The sequence below is a fragment of the Entelurus aequoreus genome, linkage group LG12 (assembly GCF_033978785.1).
Source record: "Entelurus aequoreus isolate RoL-2023_Sb linkage group LG12, RoL_Eaeq_v1.1, whole genome shotgun sequence".
Lineage (NCBI taxonomy): Eukaryota > Metazoa > Chordata > Actinopteri > Syngnathiformes > Syngnathidae > Entelurus > Entelurus aequoreus.
The window spans coordinates 21,600,318-21,624,065 of record NC_084742.1 but is presented as its reverse complement, the minus strand read 5'-3'; the positions used below and the strand labels follow the sequence as shown (position 1 = coordinate 21,624,065).

Sequence of the window (23,748 nt, the reverse complement as noted above, 5' to 3'; positions counted from 1 at the left end):
AAGTATTAAAAACAAAAATTCAATATGAGTATGGACTGCTCATGGGGAATGGTTATTTCATAAAAGTAGAAGTAATCTGTTGCAGGGTCAAAATTATTTTTTTAATAATCAAAAATATTGAAATTCAATAATTTGGTCCATTCGCCAACAGCTAAAATTATGGACAAAGCAAACTATAACCTGCTAACCAAAAATGTACAACAGTTCTTCGCCACAAAAGAGGGGAAATGTAACCTAAAAGAAAAAAATAAATTTTAAACATGTGTATGCACATACAACACTTAAGACCTTTAGTTTATCAGTATGTGGTATTAAAATATGAAATTGGTTAAGCAAAGAAGTCACACAAAGTACTAATATATTCCAGTTTAAGAAACTGTTTAAACTCAAAGACCCGGTTGCTTGTTCAGAGCATTAATAAAACCAGGACTAAAATGATCTAGTTTAAATGAATGCATATTAATCGAGTTGCTTTCTGATATGTCATTTAACTGCAGAATAACTCGTTCCAGACTACAGAATATCAGACTAAAGTAATCAACAATAAAGAAGATCGTGTTTTAGAAGCCAAATTAGATTAAGGATGTGTACATTGTGCAAAGGTGAGGGTGTGCTCAAAACCAGGGATGGAGTTTTTCAATACATATTTTAGCAGTGTGTGGAACTGCGAAGTGTGACTCCTAATCTAGAATGGAGAAAGAAAAATAAATAATTGTTTGAAAAACTTCAGTGTAAGCAAGAATAACATTTTCAATTAAATGATTTTAAAGTACCGGTATCCCACAATTGAAAACAAACATGATGGTTAACATGTCGGCTGCAGTCAGGAGGTCGAGGGTTTCCATCAACCCAGCCAATTACTCTAGGAAGTTCTCTTATTTGTAGTCTGAATATGTAGTATTCTGGAACGTGATGTGATCTTTTCTCAGTTTAGATTTACAAACATACCGTGAGCTGTGTGATTGGTATTTTTATGCATTTTATGTATTTTATGTATTTGTATCTATTTATTTATGTTCTTATGTTTTTATGTGTTATTATGAATTTGCACTAAATTAGTTTTTGCTTACAATTTCGTTGTACAATGTACAATGACAATAAAGATATGTTGTATTCTATTTTATACTTATTTTACAGACTGTTGATTCACACACACCTCATGAATTCATTGTTTCACCATGAAAGGTTTCACTTGTCAGAAAAAATGAAGGTGATAAGTATTTGTAAGGAAAGAGGCATAGGGGTTTAACATGTGATTTAGTCTAGAATTAGGGTTTCATTCCTGTACAGGAAACCGGGCTAAAAGAACTATGTTCTACTTCAAGCCTAAATCACATTGTAAACCAGGATTTACCACTCTACTCCTTTCCAGACATGTTGTAATGAGAATTTGGAAATATGCGAAGTACCATACTGTAAATTGTTTGAAATAAATCTAAACCATAACCATAACCACTAAATCCACAGGCAACTGAATTAACATATAACGTGTTAGGAACTGACTTTTTAACATGATCAAGTGTCATACTAATGGCCAGAGTCTCCAATGTTTGATACAGTGCATGTGTCCCTTCTAATTTGTTCGCATTTTGGAACAATTTACCCCACAGGAAGTACTGAAAAGTCAACGTTAAATTTGTGAGAGGACATGTAAAGTGACACTACCAACATCCTGTGTATTTTTGTCTTCTGTATATTTTTAACATGAAAAAAAATGACCCCCGGGGGGAAACGCGGTAAGAAATGGATGGATGGATGGAAAAACAAACAAGTTGTTTTTCCTTCATGATCCGGTAGAAAAAATGTGAAAAAACTGAGTGTCAGAGTGAAGTGTTATAGCCAAACAAAGCTAACCTTGACCGTCCTTTGTCATCACCGCTACGCTCTGTAGTGATCCTCAAAGACAGTGATGGATGCTGCACCCTAAATCTCTACATCATGCTGCAGGATGCGCCGCTGATTCGGAATAGCAGCAATTTACCGTGGGTTCGATGCCTCCCCGGGGGCCTATATGTGAAGGTATCTGTCTTTCCCTGAAATTTGTGAGAGTGACGCTTTAAATTCAAAAGTGACATAGCGAGAAATCTTGAGAGGAAGCTGTTCAAAGCATTGCCTGATGAAATAGTAAGGTTTTTTGTTTGCTTGACAGTCACTCGACATGCACAACTATCCAATTAAGCCCTGGAAGATATTAAATATACACAAAAAATCCTGTTTTATTGTTTGTCTCCCATTCCTCAAACATCCAGCGGTTATTTCTCAGGACGACTCAAGGTTAACACATCGCAGCACGCACTGTTGCAAATGCCCTATAGATGATCAAAGTGTCGAAAATTAATCAGTAAAACACAGCTTGTACCTTCAGGGATGTTTTGCATTGTTTTTTTTAATGTTTTTTAAAAGTTGAAGATGCATATAATTTACGGTACATTCAAATCCCCAACTGCTTGTATTTATTGCTCTGTTGCAATCACACAACTTAGAGGACACTCAAGTTTCTCATATCGACGACAAACATTCAAAATGTTGCTAGAGATGTCCCGATCAACATTTTTGGCCTTCGATCTGAACTGAGATTCAGTCCCAATTTGATACTTTGACAATAGATTATACAACCGGAAATGTTTTACAGTAAGTAACTAAAAATAAACACAATAACATATATAATAACAAGCTTATCTTATTAAATATTGCTGTAAATCAGATGATGTATTCAATGCTACATTCACAAAAATACAGTGACTAGTGCACTAACAAAAGGCTAAAAACTATTGGCTCCCATTTAAATCTTTTTTTTTTTCTCTCAAAGCCTTTCTGCATCCAGAGACTTACTCCCTGAGTCTGCAAACAATAACGAAAATAACAACAAAAATTATTTTGCAATAATAAGAACAAGAAATGTAAAATTTGTCTTGTTTATAACTGATACTATACTCAATAGGGTAGATGTACCTTACGAATCGATCCAATTACAATTACAATTGATGATTTGATTCAGAATTGATTCACGATTGAACGCGATTCTTGATTCAAACCGAATTTTGCAATGTATTATTTTACTTTTGTTTACGATTTGAATGACCACATCTAGATTTGTGTCTGTGTGCGTATCTGAGGTGTGTCTAAATTTAACCAACAACGGGAGACACCACACAATTTACACCAACCAATATGAAACAACGTACAGCTGAGGTGGGCGAAAGAGAGACGCCAAGACCCGCCTTATGTTGTTTCTGTTTGGTTTAAATTGCGTAGTGTCTTCCATGGTTGGTTAAATGTAGGAACAGTGGATCGATGTCTTGGTCTGGGATTAGTTATTTCGATCTGTCTGTACAGCAATTTGAAAGTGTAAAAAGAGTTGTCAGTCTGTAACTCTTCTTGCTTTTCCCTATACTCACCACTAGTCGGCGCCTTACAGCCACTGATCATCTTATTCGGTGTCGAAGTCAATAACAATGGAGCACGCTGGACACTTGCTCAGAGCTGCCAAGCTTCACGCTTTAAGCGTGACAGTCCCGCAATTTAACCCTTTCTTACGCTACATACCACACTTAAAATCTCTCACGCTTATATTCCCCATTCACTACTCTATTTTTTTCATAGTAATAAACTTCCTTTTCCTATAGTCCTCTAGTGATAATGCTACTTGGTAGAAACCAATGTTTTCATTTAACTACGCATCTTAAAAGCAGCTTCGCACTGTGGATAGACGCGTTTGTTGCAGCTTGCTCTCAAATATGATCCTGTGTTCTCGCAAAACACTGGTGCATGTTTGTAACAAGGTATATGTAAAAGTAATAGTGTATTTCTGAGAGTAGGAAGCTTTCACGTCAGTAAACAACTTAGCCATGTAAACACTGGGACTGGTAAAGATGGACTTGGCTCGGCAGCTCATCAGTCGATCACCAATCAGTTAAAAAAGAAAGGTATCAGCCCTCGATCCGATCCCATGATCGGAATCAGGACATCTGTAGTGGTTACTGGTTATTTACTTTTAGGAGCACAGATGTTAAAGTTAAAGTACCACTGATAGTCACACACACACTAGGTGTAGTGAAATTACTCTCTCCGTTTTGACCCATCCCCTTGTTCCACCCCCTGGGAGGTGAGGGGAGCAGTGAGCAGTGGCGGTGGCCGCGCTCGGGAATCATTTTGGTGATTTAACCCCCAATTCCAACCCTTGATGCTGAGTGCCAAGCAGGGAGGTAATGGGTCCCATTTTTATAGTCTTTGGTATGACTCGGCTGGGGTTAGGACTCACGACCTTCCGATCTCAGGTACTCTCAGACACTCTAACCACAAGCCCACTGAGCAGGTATGTGAACGTATACTAAATGTTTAGATATCATGATTATGATGAAGTGGAACCATAAACTCTGAAATACTGTTCTCAAGATTTAAAAGATTCAACATCAATGACTCATCAGGACTTTTGAAGCTAACTGATCGACCATACTTAATTATGCACATGCAAGGAGTAGAAATCCAAAAGCATGGGTGCTCATAATTTCTTTATATCTTCTGGATTGCTCCTCGACCTAAACATTAACCCATTAAAGACACTGTTGGACTAACTCGTGCATTAGTAAGTCATCTGTTTGATGGATGTTAACGAGTGTGTGTAATTGTTGTGTATCTGTGTTTGGTTTTATGTTGTCAACTTGGTGCCACGCGGTGCCATACTGTACTTGTAATCTGCCCAAAGCCCAGGATGACCTCCAATTGAGAACCCCAAAAGTGGGTTAGTGAAGGCTTGCGCCTATCCTGGGGCAATGGGTGGCAATAAAACCAAAAGCAGTCCCAAAATTAACCATACAAGTGTAACAATAAGTTAAACACCGGCCTACCTTCACGTCCACGTGGGCCATGAGGACAGCAAAGTTGGTGAGATGGGTGCAGGAGCAGGTGGTATGCGTTCTGTTGGTCCCAAGTAGGCGGCAGTCCTGAGTGGACCAGTAACCAGTCATAGTTCGCTTGGAGTAACTCCAGAAAGAACAGTTGGGGTTGAAGTTTTCCTCGGAATGCTGCAACACAAAATGTTTGTATTTTGTAGGAAATTTGTGTTTCAGATTAATTTGATTTGATTTAATTTGCTTTATTTAATGTTGTTGTAGTTTGATTAATCATGTCATGTCATGTTTTTTATTTTTATTTATTTTTCATTTTTTTAGCAATGGACATTTTGGTTTGCATGGATTGTTTTCATTTAATTGTAATTATTTAAATTTTATGTTATAGTTTATCATAAGAAACGTCTGGTTGACATGGAATGTATGGATATGTATTTTCAGCTGGTGAGGAAATACCTTGTTGTCAGTCAATGCATTTTATTTTGGTTAAAATGCTATTAATTCAGTTTGGTTTAGTTTTTAGTTAGATTTAGTGTTAGTTAAAAAAAAAGTAATGTTTGTTAGGATTGTTTTATCCTATCTTAGTTTTAGTTTATTAAAAACATCAGGATTGTCATTAAATGTTGGATTTCATTTTAGTGTAGTTTTTGCTGTATTTTATGTATTTAAAACAAATTATAGTTGTAATTTTAGGTAATATTTAAATTAAAATAAACAAATGAAAACAAAATATATAACAAAAACATTTTTTTTTTTTGTGGATCAAAGTACACTTTTAAATTAAATCAGAATCAGCTTTATTGACCAAGTATGTTTAACACACAAGATATTTGACATGAAAGGGTTTGGACTTTTTGTTAAGTTAATTAAAAGAAACTACTTATTTTAAGTCAAAAGTCTTATGCTTTTATTTCCCTTACATACACTTAATTCATTTCTTTGTTTTGTTTTGTATATTTATATATACGTTGTCTGTCTATCTGTGTTGGCGCTGAGATGAGGTGGTGACTTGTCCAGGGTGTACCCCGCCTTCCGCCCGAATGCAGCTGGGATAGGCTCCAGCACCCCAACGACAAGCAGTAGAAAATGGATGGATATACATATATATATATACTGTATATATACAGTATATATATATATATGTATGTATATATATATATATATATATATATATATATATATATATATATATATATATATATATATATATATATATATATATATATATATATATATATATATATATATATATACATATATATACATATATATATACACATATATGCATATACATATATATCTATATATATATATATATATATATATATATATATATATATAGATATATATATACATATATATATACACATATATGCATATACATACATATATATATATATATATATATATATATATATATATATATATATATATACACACACATACACATATGTATATATACATATATATATATACATATATATATATACACACATACACATATGTATATATACATATATATATATACATATATATATATATATATATATATATATATATATACACATACACATATGTACATATACATATATATGTACAACATATATATATGTATATATGTATATATATACACATATAAATATATATATACATATACATATATAATATATATATATATACACATATATGCATATACATACATACATATATATATATACACATATATGCATATACATACATACATATATATATATATATATATATATATATATATATATATATATATATATATATATATATATATATATATATATATATATATATATATATATATATATATATATATATATATATATATATATATATATATATATATATATATATATATATAGAATAACAGAATAACACATAATAATAAACAAAGTGAGCCTAGTTTTAAGATATTTAATATATGTATTTCAATATTTATACATATATATATAAAAAATCCTGCGAAACCTGCGAAACAGGCTTGTAGGGATGATATAGCCTCTGTGTTTTTTCCTGACCTAACGTATATTCCACTCTACTACCCCGGTATTGAGCACTGTATAACGGATAAACCACAGAAACCTCAACTATATATATATATATATATATATATATATATATATATATATATATATATATATATATATATATATATATATATATATATATATATATATATATATATATATATGTATATATATATATATATATATATATATATATATATATATATATATATATATATATATATAAAATATGCATATAACACAATAATACATAATAATAAACAATGTTAACCTAGCTTTAATATATTTGCTAGTTGATGCTATAATGAACATACTTGCAGATGTCTGATGGTAAAGATGACTGGGTCTGAAAGGTAGACTTTATTGGCATCCTTGTTGATGGCGGCGGTGATCACAGGCGAGTTGACGATGACAGAGTAGTTCGTCGCCATGGCGTCGCTGCCCAATTTGATGCTGGCATTGTCCGTGGATAAATATGCTCCGATGTGCTTGTACAACACAAACGCAATCCTTATCTCACCTGTTAGGGGACGAAGCACAAACTAAATTGCAAACAAAATATAAATAATGTTACAAAATAAGATATTAGCCTAAGTCTAAAATAAGGTTTGCAAGCTGCGGACCCAGGAAGAATTAGATGCTGCCCGCCGTACAATTTTAAAATCAAACAAAATCTCAGAGTAATTGTTATAAAAAGCAAAAAAAATATTCGGACCGAAAATATTCTTGTTGTTCAACGAATTTGATTCTTGTTTTGTGCTCTTCTCTTACTATTTGTATTCAACATCGTAAGCCACAACAACATATTGTTAAACTTCCTTATGAGAACGATACAAGATCTCGTGTGATAAAAAAAAAAGAGGATAAACAACTTTGCATCAACAATTACTCCAAATTGTGCATTTCAAAAACTCATTTGTTGGCACTGACAAAGAGATGCATTTTCCCCTTTCGCCAAATTCATATTCTTGCCCTCCTCCTTCTCCTGCTGCCTGGCTTTTCAGAGGCAAGATGAGGGCGAGTTACCACCAGCCGTGAATCAGATTACTGAGCCCGATGAAAAGAAAACAATTTGGGTCACTTGACGCCAGACGACGATAGGAAATACATCTGCCACCGAGACATGGGTGATAGAAACGGTGTGCGATAGAGATTTTACTTCTATCACCACATCGCAATAATGCATGCTGATGATGCAATCATGTAGTGATTTGCAAAATTGAGTGCAAATTGCAAAATATTGTAGTAAGTAAACATGGCTGCAAGGGAACAGAAGAAGCTGGTGAAACAGACCAACATTCAGCATTTGGACTTGCTTTGGATTTAAAGGGAAACTTCACTTTTTTGGGAATTGTGTCTATCGTTCACAATCACATCACAACGGATGTATTTTTTTTAATGCATTCTAAATTGTAAATACATGTGATCAAAAGTCAGCCTATGGGAGCCGCTCTATTCTGCCTTTAAAGCCTTAAAAAACATCCAAGCACCTCCATTAAGGTTTTATATACATGATGCAAGTATATATGTAATGTAATAACAGGCACATTTATAACTACTTTAAATATTTGAGTATTTTGATCATTTTAAGCATACGCGGTGCATTAATTTAAAAAATGCATCACAACATTTTAGTTTTAACTACATCAATGATTACTGCTCACTGCCGACTTCATGAGAGACAACAAACGTAACAAAACATCACTGTACAAGGTCTGCTGTCATTAGGATGCCGACTGCTAGGATGTTCATATGTTCCCATTTACATGAAGAATGACTCATATTGCTCGCGAAAAAAACGGGATGGAACCAAGCGTATTTTCGTGTCGTTGTCGCCATTTCCGGGTCTGAATTGGTAAATTGATAACATTTTACCAACTTGTTACAATGCGTCCTCGTTTGTCTACTGTCCAGGTGAGAGGCATGATTTATGATCTCCAATAAAGTTTGACGAGCAAGGAAACGAGAAAGCAGCTGATCAGTCGATCATGTCAACATTGGCACGCAAGCTCGTGATCAATATCCCAGCAGGCACAAGGCAATGATACGACACTGATTATACATATATGTTTCTTAAAACTGACTTCTAAACAACTTTGCAAAATAGTTGTATTTGTAAATTCTGACGACGTTGATGTCTTAACGTTGGATCCACATTGTTGGTTGGGAAATGTCAAAGCCCAACAATGATTAAACATTGTCAAAAAGCATTTTTGTTCTAAAGTTAGATTTGAGTTGCTCAATGTCAGGACCTAATTCAACAAGTTCTCAACGTTGTTTTAATGTCTGGGGGTCGCATGTTACTGCGGGGTCGTTCTTCCAAGATGTAGACGGAGAACTCCGGACGAAAGCGTGAAGGTAGGAATATCATTTATTGTCATAAATTCTACACATTACAAAAAGACAGGAAACAAACAAAAGGAAAGCGTGCCGATCGCACGAGAAGCTAAGGAACCAAAACGTAGCACAGGAATCATTAGCCAGAAAACAAGAATACCAACGTGAATGTTGCATACGGCAAACAACGAAGCCAGACAGAGTGTGGCGAGCAACGCAAATACATAGCTCTCTGATTAGTGCATACTTGCCAACTTCCCGATTTTCCCGGGAGACTCCCGAATTTCTCCCGATTTCCACCCACAAAATTGGGGGCGTGCCTTAAATGCACTGCTTTTAGCGTCCTCTACAACCTGTCGTCACGTCTGCTTTCCCTCCAAAGAAACAGCGTGCCGGTCCAGTCAAATAATATATGCGGCTTTTACACATACAATGAATGCAAGCATACTTGATCAACAGCCATACAGGTCACACTGAGAGAGTCCAAAACTAACAGAACATGACTAAACAAAACATGATCCGGTCCACAGATCATGACATGTCTTGTGTCTGCTGGGATAAATAGTTTGTCTGTGTTAGCGCTTATAATAACAATATCACTAATAGTTGGTTAATATTCAAGTCACAAAATGTAAATGGAGTATTGCTGGTGCTTTTTGAATGTTTTTTTTATTGGGTTTTATGGGCGGAATAGAGGACCTCCTATTGACTCTACTGTAAGCAGACTTTTATTTACGTTTATTTACAAGTAAGAATGCATTAAAAAAGAAACATCCATCGTCATGTCTTTCATAATGATTGTGAACAATAGGCAAAATTCCCAAAAAGTGCGGTTCCCCTTAAAGCCATCAGACTATGAGCAAACAACTATACTCTGATGAGTGTGTGGGCCAAAAATTCCAGCAAAGAGCAGCAACAACAAAACATTGTTTTACCACCACAAAACAACAGTTGTTGAGTACAATTAATTCCCTGTCATTTAAGCAAAAATACCAACCTAAATTTATAACCTTCTGCAACGTTTTGCAGTTTTTTTTATTGTGGTTTATAAAAGAAAAAGCATATGTGCCTTAGATTCCAAGTAAAGCAAGTAAATTAACAAACAAAATGCAAATAGTAGTACAAATAGTACTAGTACTAACTAAAAAGACTGAAGACAAACTCATTCACAAACTAATAATTTTTGCATTTTTCTCAAAGTATTGAAAACTTATTCATCAATAGGTTTGATGAATTTAGGAATAAAAGTGAACGTAGACAGCCACAGTGTTAACCGAGCAAGTAATCTGGTAATACTGTAGTAGAAAAGACACTCAAACACAATCAGAAATAGACAGTGTAGACATTTATCCCAAGCAATGTTTTTTCAACTATCTATCTATCTATTTATCCATCTATCTGTCAAGCTCTTATGTTTGATGACAACAAAGTGTTCTATTCTATTCTTTGTTTACTTATTTCAATATTTATGTACCGTATAAATATGTTTTATTGTGCAATAGCCATCTTCAAATTGCTAACTCTACTATGACATATATTTTCTTAAATCATTAAAAAAACGGGTAATGAGTTAATGTTAAACCGCAGAAAGTTAGCTAATTTATGAGTAATTGCTGTGATATAAATAAGTTATGCTTCTTTCGACGTCATTTCGAACATGTTGAATTGTGCAAATGTAAATAGGAAATTGTCTCCAATTTAACCTTGTATGCATGTTTGAAATAAAATATTCTATGAACATGTACATTATATGTCAAAAAATACATTCTCATATCGATATCGCGTGAATTTTAGGCCATATCTTCCATCGAAACCCTTTTAAATATCCAAGCTATCAAAAGAAGCAACTGCCGTAAGTGAGCTGATACAAGAGGCACTGATGTCAGCGAGCTGCTGCGATGTCAAAATCTAAAAAAATATCTCAACTCCTCAAACCATCGGTGTCATCTGAATCAAATGATTCTCTGGACACAGGACATGAGGGAAAGCATGATTTGATGTTGGACACAGGACATGATGGGAAGCAAGACTTGATGCTAAAAACAAATAGTCGATGACAAGGAAAGAGTAAGACTAGAAAACAATGCAGACCTGGAAAGAGTAACAAGAGAACTTAAAGATCTGAGAAAAGGAACAACAGAATACAAAGAAGATGTGAGAAGTCTGCAAGAAAATATAGAAAGTCTGCAAAGTCAGAACAACAACATAAGAAAGGATTTTTAGGAAATGCGTCAAGGAATTAGGATTCTTCAAAAATAAATTATTGCAGTGAAACGAGACAACAACATGCTGGGGAATATCATAGATGAAAAGGATCAGGATAAACGAATGAATGATATCACCGTGACAGGGCACCAAATTAAACCAAAATCCTACATGAAAGCTGTGAATAATGGAGGAGAAACTGATGAAATGGATGTTGCCTCAGCAGAACAGCAAGAGGTCAACTTTCTGCCATCAGAGGGAATTGAAATTGACATTAATACCACTGAATGGAATAAACAACAGCACCACTCCTGTCGTCTTTGTGGAACTGGTTAACAGAAAATCTAGAATGGCTGGGACCAAAATTGTTCAATCTTTATATAAACGACATTTGTAAAGTTACAAAAGACTTAAAGTTAGTATTATTCGCAGACGATACAACAGCGTTTTGTTCAGGAGAGAACACACAGATACACTAATACAAATAATAACAGAAGAAATGAACAAATGAAAAAGATGGTTTGATGAAAAAAGACTATCTTTGAATCTCAGTAAAACTAAAATAATGCTATTCGGTAACAGTAGAGGGGAAAGTCAAACACAAATACAAATAGACGGAATAGTATTTGAAAGAGTAAATGAAACCAAATGTCTAGGTATAATACATCCATTCATTTTCTACCGCTTGTCCCTTTCGGGGTCGCGGGGGGTGCTGGAGCCTATCTCAGCTGCATTCAGGCGGAAGGCGGGGTACACCCTGGACAAGTCGCCACCTCATCGCAGGGCCAACACAGATAGACAGACAACATCCACACTCACATTCACACACTAGGAACCATTTAGTGTTGCCAATCATCCTATCCCCAGGTGCATGTACAATGATTGTTGATAAAATTAACTGGAAATGTCATATAAAATTATACAACATAAAGTGGCAAGAAACATGCCAATAATGAATAAAGCTAAATATGTATTGGACCAAAAATCACTTCATATTCTCTACTGCTCGTTAGTGTTATATCTGAGTTATATTGTAGAAATATGGGGAAATGACTACAAAAGTACATTTCATTCACTAACCGTGTTACAAAAAAGATCAGTTAGAATAATACATAATGTTGGATATAGTGCAGTGATTTCTCCAGATTCTCTGAACCCTTTGATGATATTATGGACCTTAGATTGTGAAATCCCTAAATTCCTTGCAATAGCTGGTTGAGAAAGGTTTTTCTTAAACTGTTCAACAATTTGCTCACGCATTTGTTGACAAAGTGGTGACCCTCGCCCCATCCTTGTTTGTGAATGACTGAGCATTTCATGGAATCTACTTTTATACCCAATCATGGCACCCACCTGTTCCCAATTTGCCTGTTCACCTGTGGGATGTTCCAAATAAGTGTTTGATGAGCATTCCTCAACTTTATCAGTATTTATTGCCACCTTTCCCAACTTCTTTGTCACGTGTTGCTGGCATCAAATTCTAAAGTTAATGATTATTTGCAAAAAAAAAATGTTTCTCACTTTGAGCATCAAATATGTTGTCTTTGTAGTATATTCAACTGAATATGGGTTGAAATGTAGCTAAACTACAGGTGAAGCTATCCCCCCCAAAAATAGTTTCAAGCTACACGGCAAAACTAGCTTGCTACATCAACACTACATATTTATAAATATACTCTATAACTTAACGTACAACTTTTCACTAAACAAATAGGCAGATAATAAATGCTCAGTTTGATTGTTTATTATAATAAACAAAAACCGGAAACATGCTCCTTGTCTGGCTTTTTAACATTTTACATTTTTTTTACTTGCAAAGCTACAGCACCATGCACAAAATGAGAGGGAAAACACTGGAAACAAAATAACTGCAAGTCAGTTAAACAATAATAATATAATAATAATAGCAAATTATAAATTACTGTTTCAGCGATACTACGGTGGCAAAATGACAATAACCTGGCCAAAAGAAAAGTACAAAATATTTTTCTCACAAAACAGACATTAAAAAACTCCATGTACATGATTAGAAATCAATAAAAGTGAACATATAGGGTAAAATAAATCATAATAGTGTATACTAGGTCAGGATAGGGTATTATACTGTAGGTTAGGACAAGAAAAAATAAGAAAGGGTATTATAGGTTAGAATATGATATAATAGATTTGGAAAAGGGATGATAGGGCATGATAGGTAGGGTATGAGAGGTTAAGACAGGGAATGATCAAATAAAAGTGTAGAATATAGGGTATGATTGGTCACAGGATAATATATGGCATCAGGATATTTTAAATTAAGATAGTGTAGAATAGGATTAAAAATGGTGGTTGTCTGTTATTATAGAGTAGGATACGTGTCTGACAGTTTAAAACAATGTAGGATAAGATAGGGTAGTGAATCACAAAGTTATATAATACTGGGTCGGGATAGGGTCCAATAGGGTATAGTGTGTAGGATTGATTAAAATAAAATATGACAGAACATAATATAATGTGATAGGTCAAGACAGAGTATGATAGAACAACAATCAGAAAAGCCACTTACCATTTCTTCCATGCTGCTTGAGTGTGTTTGCCGATAGGTGGATGGAGCTGCCTTGTCCGCCCGTTTGTGGGAACTTTAGATCGGGTAAATTCCCATCTGTGCTCATCCTCGCAACCTCTAGCTCTGTGTGCATTAAAACAACAATATATAATGTATAATTTATTTCATAAGTTGAACAACCTAAATGTTAACAAATACCCAAGCTGGAGTCTTTTGTGTGTATGCAAGGTTCAAAAATCACCTTCCAAGTCGGACACCAATTTACAATTCAAAGCCTTAACGCTAAACAGCTGACTCGTGAGGATATATATATTTTTTATATATAAAATAATTTCAATAACTACATAGTTTTTTAATCTACAGTAAAATAACTGGTGACTAGATGTTGCCCTTGTTATGAACTCTAACAGTTAAATGCTTTTTAATATAAATACAGTAATTCAAAGTGTCAACAAATATCTGAATTTTAATGGGGTATTAAAGTAATCCCACAACACCTAGTTTGTGGACAGGGAATGATAATGGTGGATGTTTTGGATTTATGGTATTTACGCTATATTAGTGATATTCAACAAACATTTCAAATAGATACAGAAAATGTATTCAAGCTAACGTCTGGCTTTTTCCATCACATAATTCAACCAAAACATATGTGGAAAAAAAACAAAACAAAACACAAACACTCGGAGATCAGAAGTGATACACCACTTAACATGGTTAAAAGTCCAGCGCCCCTTTAATTTATGTACAGATTGCTTCAAGTTAACATCAAAGCAAGTTCAAAATATTCTCTATGCACGTTTATTTTGTATTTTCTTAGACTACCTAATCTCTGAAATCCCCCTATAAAAAATATGTAAAAAATAAATAAATAAATAAAACCCAGCCCTAACCCCCAAATATATACATTTAAAGTTGTAGTTCAGCAAAACACTACCTGTTTGTGTTGGGCTTGTTTAAAAAAAATAAAACATTTATTGTTTGAAAAATATAATCAATCTTTCTCTCTGGCACTCATCGAAGGCGGACACTTTCCCTTCCCCCTCCCTTATCTCTCCTGCTTGCTTCTTTGTTTTGGCCTGTCTTAAGTTTCCTATAGCTTCTTTTTGCACTGCTCTCCAAAATATAAACAATGGAACTGATAAATTTGTCTCAACAAAATTGACAAGATCTGCTCGACGAGAAGTTCGGGGGAACCTGCCTGTCCTAATGGAACAGATGTTGCTGGACAAACAACAGACTCTTGGGAGGAGCAGCCTAGGGACCCTTTTGTCGCAGACATTGAATATATCTACCTATTCGGAATCCTGCTAATAGGATATCTGCTGATTTGAGTAAGTGTTACCCTGGTGTTTCGACAAATTAGAGATGCGAGCAGCCGTTTAAGGTACCCCAAAGCTGCCACAAATGACTGAAGGATGGGCAGAGCTGTGGGCACTTAAACGTTTGTGGTTTTGGACTAAATCACAAACTGAACAACATCTTGGAGGTGCCATCTGCTCTGCATGGTGACCCATGATGAATTTCAGAACCAGAAAAAGACAATTAGAGTGAAAAGTTAAAATTTGTTTACTCTTGCGCAAACACAAATATTCTAATCTGGAACGTTTTCCCTGGCTGGAGCAACCTGACAAAGTCGTTGCTTCAAGATTATCATCATTATAAGCACAGTGCGGCGAAGACGCTACAAACTCTTTCCCTGTCTCTTATGGATACACACCTGTTGTTTTCTGACTTTTGTTAGACTGATTGGGTTTGTCATCGCGATTGCACTGCAAGAGCACCAAGGTCACGGAACAAAGCCACTCTGCAGGCTTCCACACACACCCAAAGTGCATCCAACAAAAACACACGCCACACACACGTACCCCACATCACACGCCTTTGTCGCTTCACTCCACGCGGTTTGACAAAAAACGGAGCAGCTCCCCTGGTGGCTACAGCTTCGTGCCCGATGCCCGCCCCCTCTCCCCTTTTTTGCAAGTCTCACGATGTATGGCGTAATATGTATATGTGCTTTGCTCCAGAAGTTTAGTTTGGTACTTGCTTTTTTTTCTCCTTCTCTTCCCTCCATGTTTAACAATTTTTCTACCTTTTTTTACGGGGCGCTGACCATGTAGCGACCCAATCAGTGTTACCGTTCTGTCCACTGTAACTGTATGTCTGTTCTTGGATGGGTTTGTACTGAATGTCATTTTTGCATACTTTTTAAGTACAATGACAATAAAGTTGCCCATTTCATCCATAAACTATCAATACAATAAAATAAATACACATTATTTATCATTTATATGAGTCATTTTAAATGTACAAAACGAAAACATATATTTCCATTTTTGGGTCTAGAGAAGGAAGCTGGGGAGCAAAACAAATATCACGTCCTGTATGGCCCTCTTCTCTGCATTGCCATGGCAACCCTCGAAATAAAGCTCCTCTTCTGCCTCCTTTCTCTTTCTTTTTTAAGGAAGCATGAGCAGGGCGAATGCATAAAATGGAGTTTATGATATCTGGCACACAATTCACAGGGGGTATTAAGGAAGATTCCGGCTGGTCGTTTGGGAAGGTGAATGAAGACAACGACTTTATAGCGCTTGCTGCTTGCTAGTCTTGTTAATTATCTGCTGCTGACACGTTTACCAGGACATATCTCGCTTTTTTTCCCCCGGCTTTAGGTGGCTCGCATCTAAAAATGGGTGCAACTAATTACCGATGCAGCAACCTAGCTTCTCATTTCTTAGCCTTTCGTATGTTTATTCGGTGCCGCTATCTCGCAGATTCCCGCAGATTAGCGTGTTATTTCAACCGGATTTGAAGGTGTAGCCTCTGGGAGGAACAAGGAGACGTAATCTGGGTTACACAACCACAAGGGCTGTGGTGGAAAAAAATGGAAGGAATAGTAAGATATTGTGGGGTTTGGGGAGGATTAGCCGAGGCTTCTTTTCAACGGAATTGACCTTTCAAAGTCGTTTGAGTTTGCAAATCCGAAGTTCACCGACTTTTCATTTCCGATACATTCACATTTTTCCAACACAAATACTTTCATGTAAAAACTATGATTAAACCCCAAAGTTTAACCCCATAAGTCAACTGACTGGACTGACTAGCAATTTCTCACACAGCTCAATGGGCTCTACACAACACTCACCGTAACTTTACAGTGTTTAGCCAAATCAGCAGGAAGTTTGGCCCAAACTCTTAATTTAAGTATAATTTGAGCAAGATTGTTTGAAATACATAGCCCTCGATTGCGGCAAAACAGTGCCTTAACCTGCACGCGGGAGCACTCATTTTACGTTACCGAAGTCTTTTTTTCTTGCGCTCAGACTCTGCACTCTCAATGCGTCCTATTCTTTCTCTACCCTTGCACCGTTGCACCCTTTTGGCACTTAGGGGGCGGGCATTGAATAGGCCGCCCAGCAACTCTCCTCCTTCTCATCCATCCATTTTACCGCTTTTACTTCTCGGGGTCGCTTCATTCAAGCGGAAGGCTTCTAATCTTCTAAAGAAGATTAAAAGTCTTTAGACAAATCAACCAATTTTTTTGTGTATTTTGCTATTTAATTAAAAAGTTTTGCACTGCAACCTATTAAACGATGACATTGCCATTTATTATGATGTGTTGTGAAAATGTCAAAAATTGCGATTTTTAACAGTAACCTTTAACAACTTAATGTAAATAAAGATATCTTATTTCCACTGGCAAAATGTTTTTTTATGGATACATGCGCTCCAGGTAATTGCAATGTTGCATTATATAGACCTACTTTATATGATAAAAAGTGGCTTATCGATGCTCTGATGTCATAGTGCCAAAGTCGCAAGTGTTATACCCTCACAATGTTACAACATGTGTGTGTGAATGAGATATTTGTTTTTGGTCATGACTGACTGTTTTATTATGTTTTAAAAATAAATAATCTCAAATATACCACTTTAAAATGTTATTGGGGGAAAATATTGCATATTTTGTGTTTTTTCCATTAAAAAACTGGGTTTTCTTTGACAAAAAGAGCATACAACTTAAATCTTGAAAAAACACTTTATATTGACAGATAGACCTAATGTTGATCTGGAGATTTAGACCTTGAATAATAATAATAATACTAAATAATGACACATTTTTAATATTTTTTTTACCTAAACCCTTTTTTAATTTATTTTGCCTATAATTCACAATCCTTATGTAAGACAAGAACACTTGTGGTTTCTTTTTAATGCACTCTAACTAATAAATAAATATGAGCAAAAGTCCACTAACAATAGAGCCCATGAGAGTTGCTCTATTCTGCCTATAAAGCCCTTAAAGTTCAAACACTTCCATCAAGGTTTTATATTAAGATTAAGAATAAAGTACCAATGATTGTCACACACACACACTAGATGTGGTGAAATTTGTCCTCTGCATTTGTCCCATCCCCTTGGGGAGCAGTGGGCAGCAGCGGCGCCACGCCCGGGAATGAACGCTGTAAGTATATATTTTAGACTTAGACTTCCTTTTTATTGTCATTCAAATGTGAACTTTACAGCACAGATAAGAACGAAATGTCATTACATAAGCTCATGGTAGTGCAGGATAAAAAAGCAATAAGGTGCATATATAAATAAATAAATCCATATAAATTATATATATATATATATATATATATATATATATATATATATATATATATATATATATATATATATATATATATATAATAAATATATATATAAATATATATAAATAAATAAATACTGTACAGATAAATATATTGCACTTTTTCACATGCGTCCACGTTTATGGATATATGTTATATTGTCTTTTTTATTCCAGCGAGTTAATCCATTTTGGGGGTATATATATATATATATATATATATATATATATATATATATATATATATATATATATATATATATATATATATATATATATATATATATATATATATATATATATGCGATGTATTAACAAGCACATTCATAATAACATGTAATATTTACGTATTTTACAGATTTTAAGGATATGGCGGCGCAACATTTTCACAGGCATATTACAGCCTTTGCTTTTTCCTTCAGCAACATCATCGATTATTACTCACTGCAGACTACATTAGAGCCAACAAACATAATTAATCATCACTTACTGTACAATGTCTGCTCTCAATGAGATGCCGAATGTTAGGAGGTTGATATATTCCCGTTTGTATAAAGAATTCATCTTATTCCTCGCTAAGAAAAAAGGGGAGTGGAACCAAGCGTCTTTTCGAGTCTTTTTCACCATTCCGGGTCTAAATTAGTTGTTAAAGTTTACCAACTTCACAGTTTATGTCTACATCCTTTTACTATCAAGGTGAGAGACATGATTTATAATTTAGAAATAACTTTCCCGAGGCGGAAAAGCAGCTCACCAGCTGATGTTGTCAATACAGCAGTTTAAGGAAGCTACCACTCTGATCAATGCGCCGTTATTAACATTAGTGCTTACAATAACAATCTTGCTAACACTTCAGAAAAAAGTTGGCACTTTTTAAATGGTTATTTATGGGGTTTTATGGGCGGGATACAGGCAAAGACTTTATGGCTCCCACGTACTCCATTGTAAGAGGACTTTTGTTTACGTTTATTTACGAGTTAGAATTCATTAAAAATAACATGTGTTCAGGCAAAATTTGGGTAAAAAGACGCTGTGCGTGTTCAAAGAGAAGCCTCAAGTGCAAAATGTTTTTTACGCGCAAAGATTTTGGCACTCTTTTGACGCCATAGCTACCATGCTAAATATCTTTGCAGGGGCACCTCCAGGAATGATGAACACTGTAAGTCACTAAATGTGTATGTAATGGTTACAAAACATCCGTATCATACTGGACAAAAAAAATATAAACGCAGCACTTTTGATTTTGTTCCCATTTTTCATGAGTTGAACTGAAAGATCTAAAACTTTTACTACATACACAAAATACCTATTCCTCAGAAAAGCAGTCAGTATCTGTTTTGACTACCATTTGCCTCACACAGTGCAACACATCTCCTCCACATAGAGTTTATCAGATTGTTGACTGTGGCCTGTGGAATGTTGGTCCACTCTTCTTCAATGGCCGTGTGACGTTGCTGGATATTGGCAGGAACCGGAACACGCTGTCGTATACGCCGATCCACAACATCTCAGCCACACCATAACCCCACCCCCACCATGGGCCACTCAATTCGCAAACCGCTCTGCCACACGACGCCACACACACTGTCTGCCATCTGCCCTGAACAGTGAAGATAACACCTCTCCAACGTGACAGACGCCATCAAATGTGTGCATTTGCCCACTCAAGTCGGTTACGACGACAAACTGCAGTCAGTTCAAGACCCCAATGAGGACGACGAGCATGCAGATGAGCTTCCCTGAGACGGTTTCTCACAGTTTGTGCAGAGATTTTTTGGTTATGCAAACCAATTGTTGCAGCAGCTGTCCGGGTGGGTGGTCTTAGACGATCATGGAGGTGCACCCGCTGGATGTGAAGGTACTGGGCTGGTGTGGTTACACGTGGTCTGCGGTTGTGAGGCGGGTTGGATGTACTGCCAAATTCTTTAAAACACTTTTGGAGATGACTTATGGTAGAGAAATTAACATTCAATTCACGGGCAACAGCTCTGGTGGACATTCCTGCAGTCAGCATGTCAACTGCACGCTCCCTGAAAATGTGCGACATCTGTGGCATTGTGCTGTGTGATAAAACTGCACACTTCAAAGTGGCCTTTTATTGTGGGAAGCCTGTGCAATAATCCTGCTGTTTAATCAGCATTTTGATATGCTACACCTGTGAGGTGGGATGGATCTCATGTGGATATAGTAAACATTTTAGACTTTTGAGTTCAACTCATGAAAAATGAAAGCAAAAACAAAAGTGTTGCGTTCATATTTTTGTTTAGTACATGTATGGTAAGTAATACTTACGAATGTTGTCTGTGTTCTCCTGCACAATATCCGTCTTCAGCAGGTTGTCAGCCAGCACGAAGGCGCCCTGCTCCACCGTGTCCAGCAGCATGGTGGCTGCCCTCAGCTGCTCGCCTGTGCCCAGCTCCTTCCACGCCCCCTGGGCATGGGGCTGCAGGAGGTTGTTCACCGTCTCCACCATGGCCTTGACAGAATACATTCTAATTAGCAATGGTGGCATCAACACAAGCAACTTTAGCTTGTAGCATGTAGGGGACCATGTATTGGACCACATGGCGGGGATCACTAAAGATGCTAGATGTATGGATAAACTTTTCGCTAATACGCTTTTGAATGGAGGAAAGTCAAAGACAAGGGCCAGGTGGAAAGGCTGAAGCTCGTCCCTTTAGGTTTAGCTTATTGATTGGCTTTCTTGGCAACTGACCAATTAGCAGACAGATGCGAGATAAGATCGAGTTGGCCTCCTTACGAACAAGTAAGACAAAAAAAAATCAAAACAAGAGTCTATTACTCCACTTAAAGGTTTTGATTTACAAGCTTCGTCACAGAACCAATGCCATAGAACCACTTTATTTAGACTCATGGGCCACGTTAAATTAAACATGTGTCCGGAGGGCAGGGAAATTGAAGGCCCAATATACTAAGGTATTGTAAAAAGTTCATCACGTGATACTAATATAAACAAACTAACAGTACAGTAAAAGATATAGACTGCTAACAATGTTATTTAAAGACCAACTCAAGTTTCTGTGGTTTTAATCACAAGTGGCAGATGCAAAAAATGTCTTGATATATTTGTTCCATTCCGACATTCACATCACATAAACTGGTGGACAAAAACGCAGCAGCCAACGTATGGACCCGATACTTAGCGTCTCACAGCATAACTATTCCTCTCCAGTCTTCTTGCCGCCGGTTGTTAATAGTGTCCATTATGTCTGCTTTAATCTGCTGACAACAATGCCGGTGCAGCCGGGGAACCAATCGGAACATTTGCAAGACAAGATGAAAAATTAAGAGCCATTAAAGATTTATAAAATGCCAATGGTGAGATTCAGGCACTGAATGCTAATTGGTCGCCATTCATTCCGGATCCAACAAGCTAACGGGCGACATGTTCTCTGCGGAACAACTATTAAAACTCCCCGCCCCCGCCCCCACCAATACCCGCAGTACAGTATTCCCTTTGCTCTTCTTCAAAAGTAACAATGATGATGGAAGTACAGTATGTGGATACTAAGGATGTATATCGTTAAGATTTTGTCGATACGATACCCTGATCGATATTCCTTATCGATACAAGTATTTATTGGTACTATATGCAATTTGCGGAAATAAAAAGATATGAAAAAATGCATTTTAATTCAAATGTATATTAGCACAAGAAGTCGAACACCTCCAACATGACGTACTGTAACATTTCAAAGCAGGAAAGTCTTTTATCAACACCTAGTTCTTTAAAGTCCTAAACAAGTCAACTATGTGTGCAATGCAAGGTAAAAATGGTCATCTTCTTGTAAAGACCACACAAATCCATCACTGTTTCTATTCATTACACTCAGCTGGAAATTATATTTATATATGGCATGCATGTGCAAAACACAGACCTCTTACATGATATATCTTATCAAATATATCATGTAAATCAATGCAATTAATTAGCATGTCTTGGGGGTGTATATTTTGTAACAATAGGATTTGTCATTTGTGTTTATGTTGCACACGAACGTTTTTATGTGACGGACCAGAAGCCACACTAAGTGTTAACAGCAACCGATGTATGTATGAGTGTAATATATATATATATATATATATATATATATATATATATATATATATATATATATATATATATATATATATATATATATATATATATATATATATATATATACACATATATATATATATATACACATATAGACATATGTGTATGTATGTGTACACATATTAGAAGTATTTGTTTAAATACATTCGTATATAATTATTTCATATACATACTACCTTATTTCGCCCTACAACTGCCGAGAGTATTCGACCATTAAAGGTATAGTATCGATTAGAGATGAGGTCTTTTTTTGTTCATATGCATTTACATAGCACATATTTTAGACACTTATTGCTTTATTTTCTCATCTTGTGGCCAGTAAATCTATTTATTCAACTGCAGAGAGTAGCAGGCATATTAGCTGTAAAGTGTTTATTAGAGATGAAGTTTGTATTGTGTTCAAAAGCATTTATATCAATATTTATTTGATATTTATGCTACCAAATGTCCTCAACTACACCTATTTACTCACCTGCAGAGCATGCCAGTTATATTGTATGTCAGGTGTTTATTAGAGATAAGCTCTTTATCGGTTTCAATGTATTCTATGACTGTTTTTAGGAAATGAATACTATGGAATATCAGAGAACAGAGCCACTACTGTGTATGGTATCATGCAGTCATCAAATCGGCGCATCTGTTTTTATGCCTTGAAAATATGTATTTTGGGTGAGATACAGGCAGTAACATTTTTACAACTTTTAAAAAATATTTACATAATTCTGTATTTTCTCCACACCACTATTTACTCAACTACAGAATGTACCAGGCATATTAGCGGTGTGATGTGTATACAGGATGAAGTACTGCACACAGTAGTGGTCCTATTCAGCTATCAAATCAGTGCACCTTTTTTATCTCCTGTTTTATGTCAGGTTGTCCATCACAGGTGATATGACTTTTTCTTGTTGTGGTGAACAAAAAGGCAGAGAAAAAGATGTCAGCACCGCAAGGGGTGAAAAAAACCAAAAAAAAAAAACACAAAGGCTCCTTTAAAT

At 35.6% G+C, this 23,748-nt stretch overlaps 1 protein-coding gene across 2 annotated transcripts in view; it reads right to left on the bottom strand.

Annotated features, from left to right (window-relative positions):
- LOC133661755 (adhesion G protein-coupled receptor L3-like) overlaps nt 1-23,748 on the bottom strand; it is a 219,437-nt gene that overhangs the window by 51,497 nt on the left and 144,192 nt on the right. For both annotated transcript variants that reach the window (XM_062065205.1, XM_062065206.1), the window contains exons 9-12: nt 20,923-21,106; nt 13,995-14,117; nt 7,222-7,427; nt 4,848-5,024 (exon numbers count right to left, since the gene is read on the bottom strand). In XM_062065205.1, coding sequence (XP_061921189.1) covers nt 4,848-5,024; nt 7,222-7,427; nt 13,995-14,117; nt 20,923-21,106 — 690 coding nt within the window. The remainder of the gene's footprint in view (nt 1-4,847; nt 5,025-7,221; nt 7,428-13,994; nt 14,118-20,922; nt 21,107-23,748) is intronic.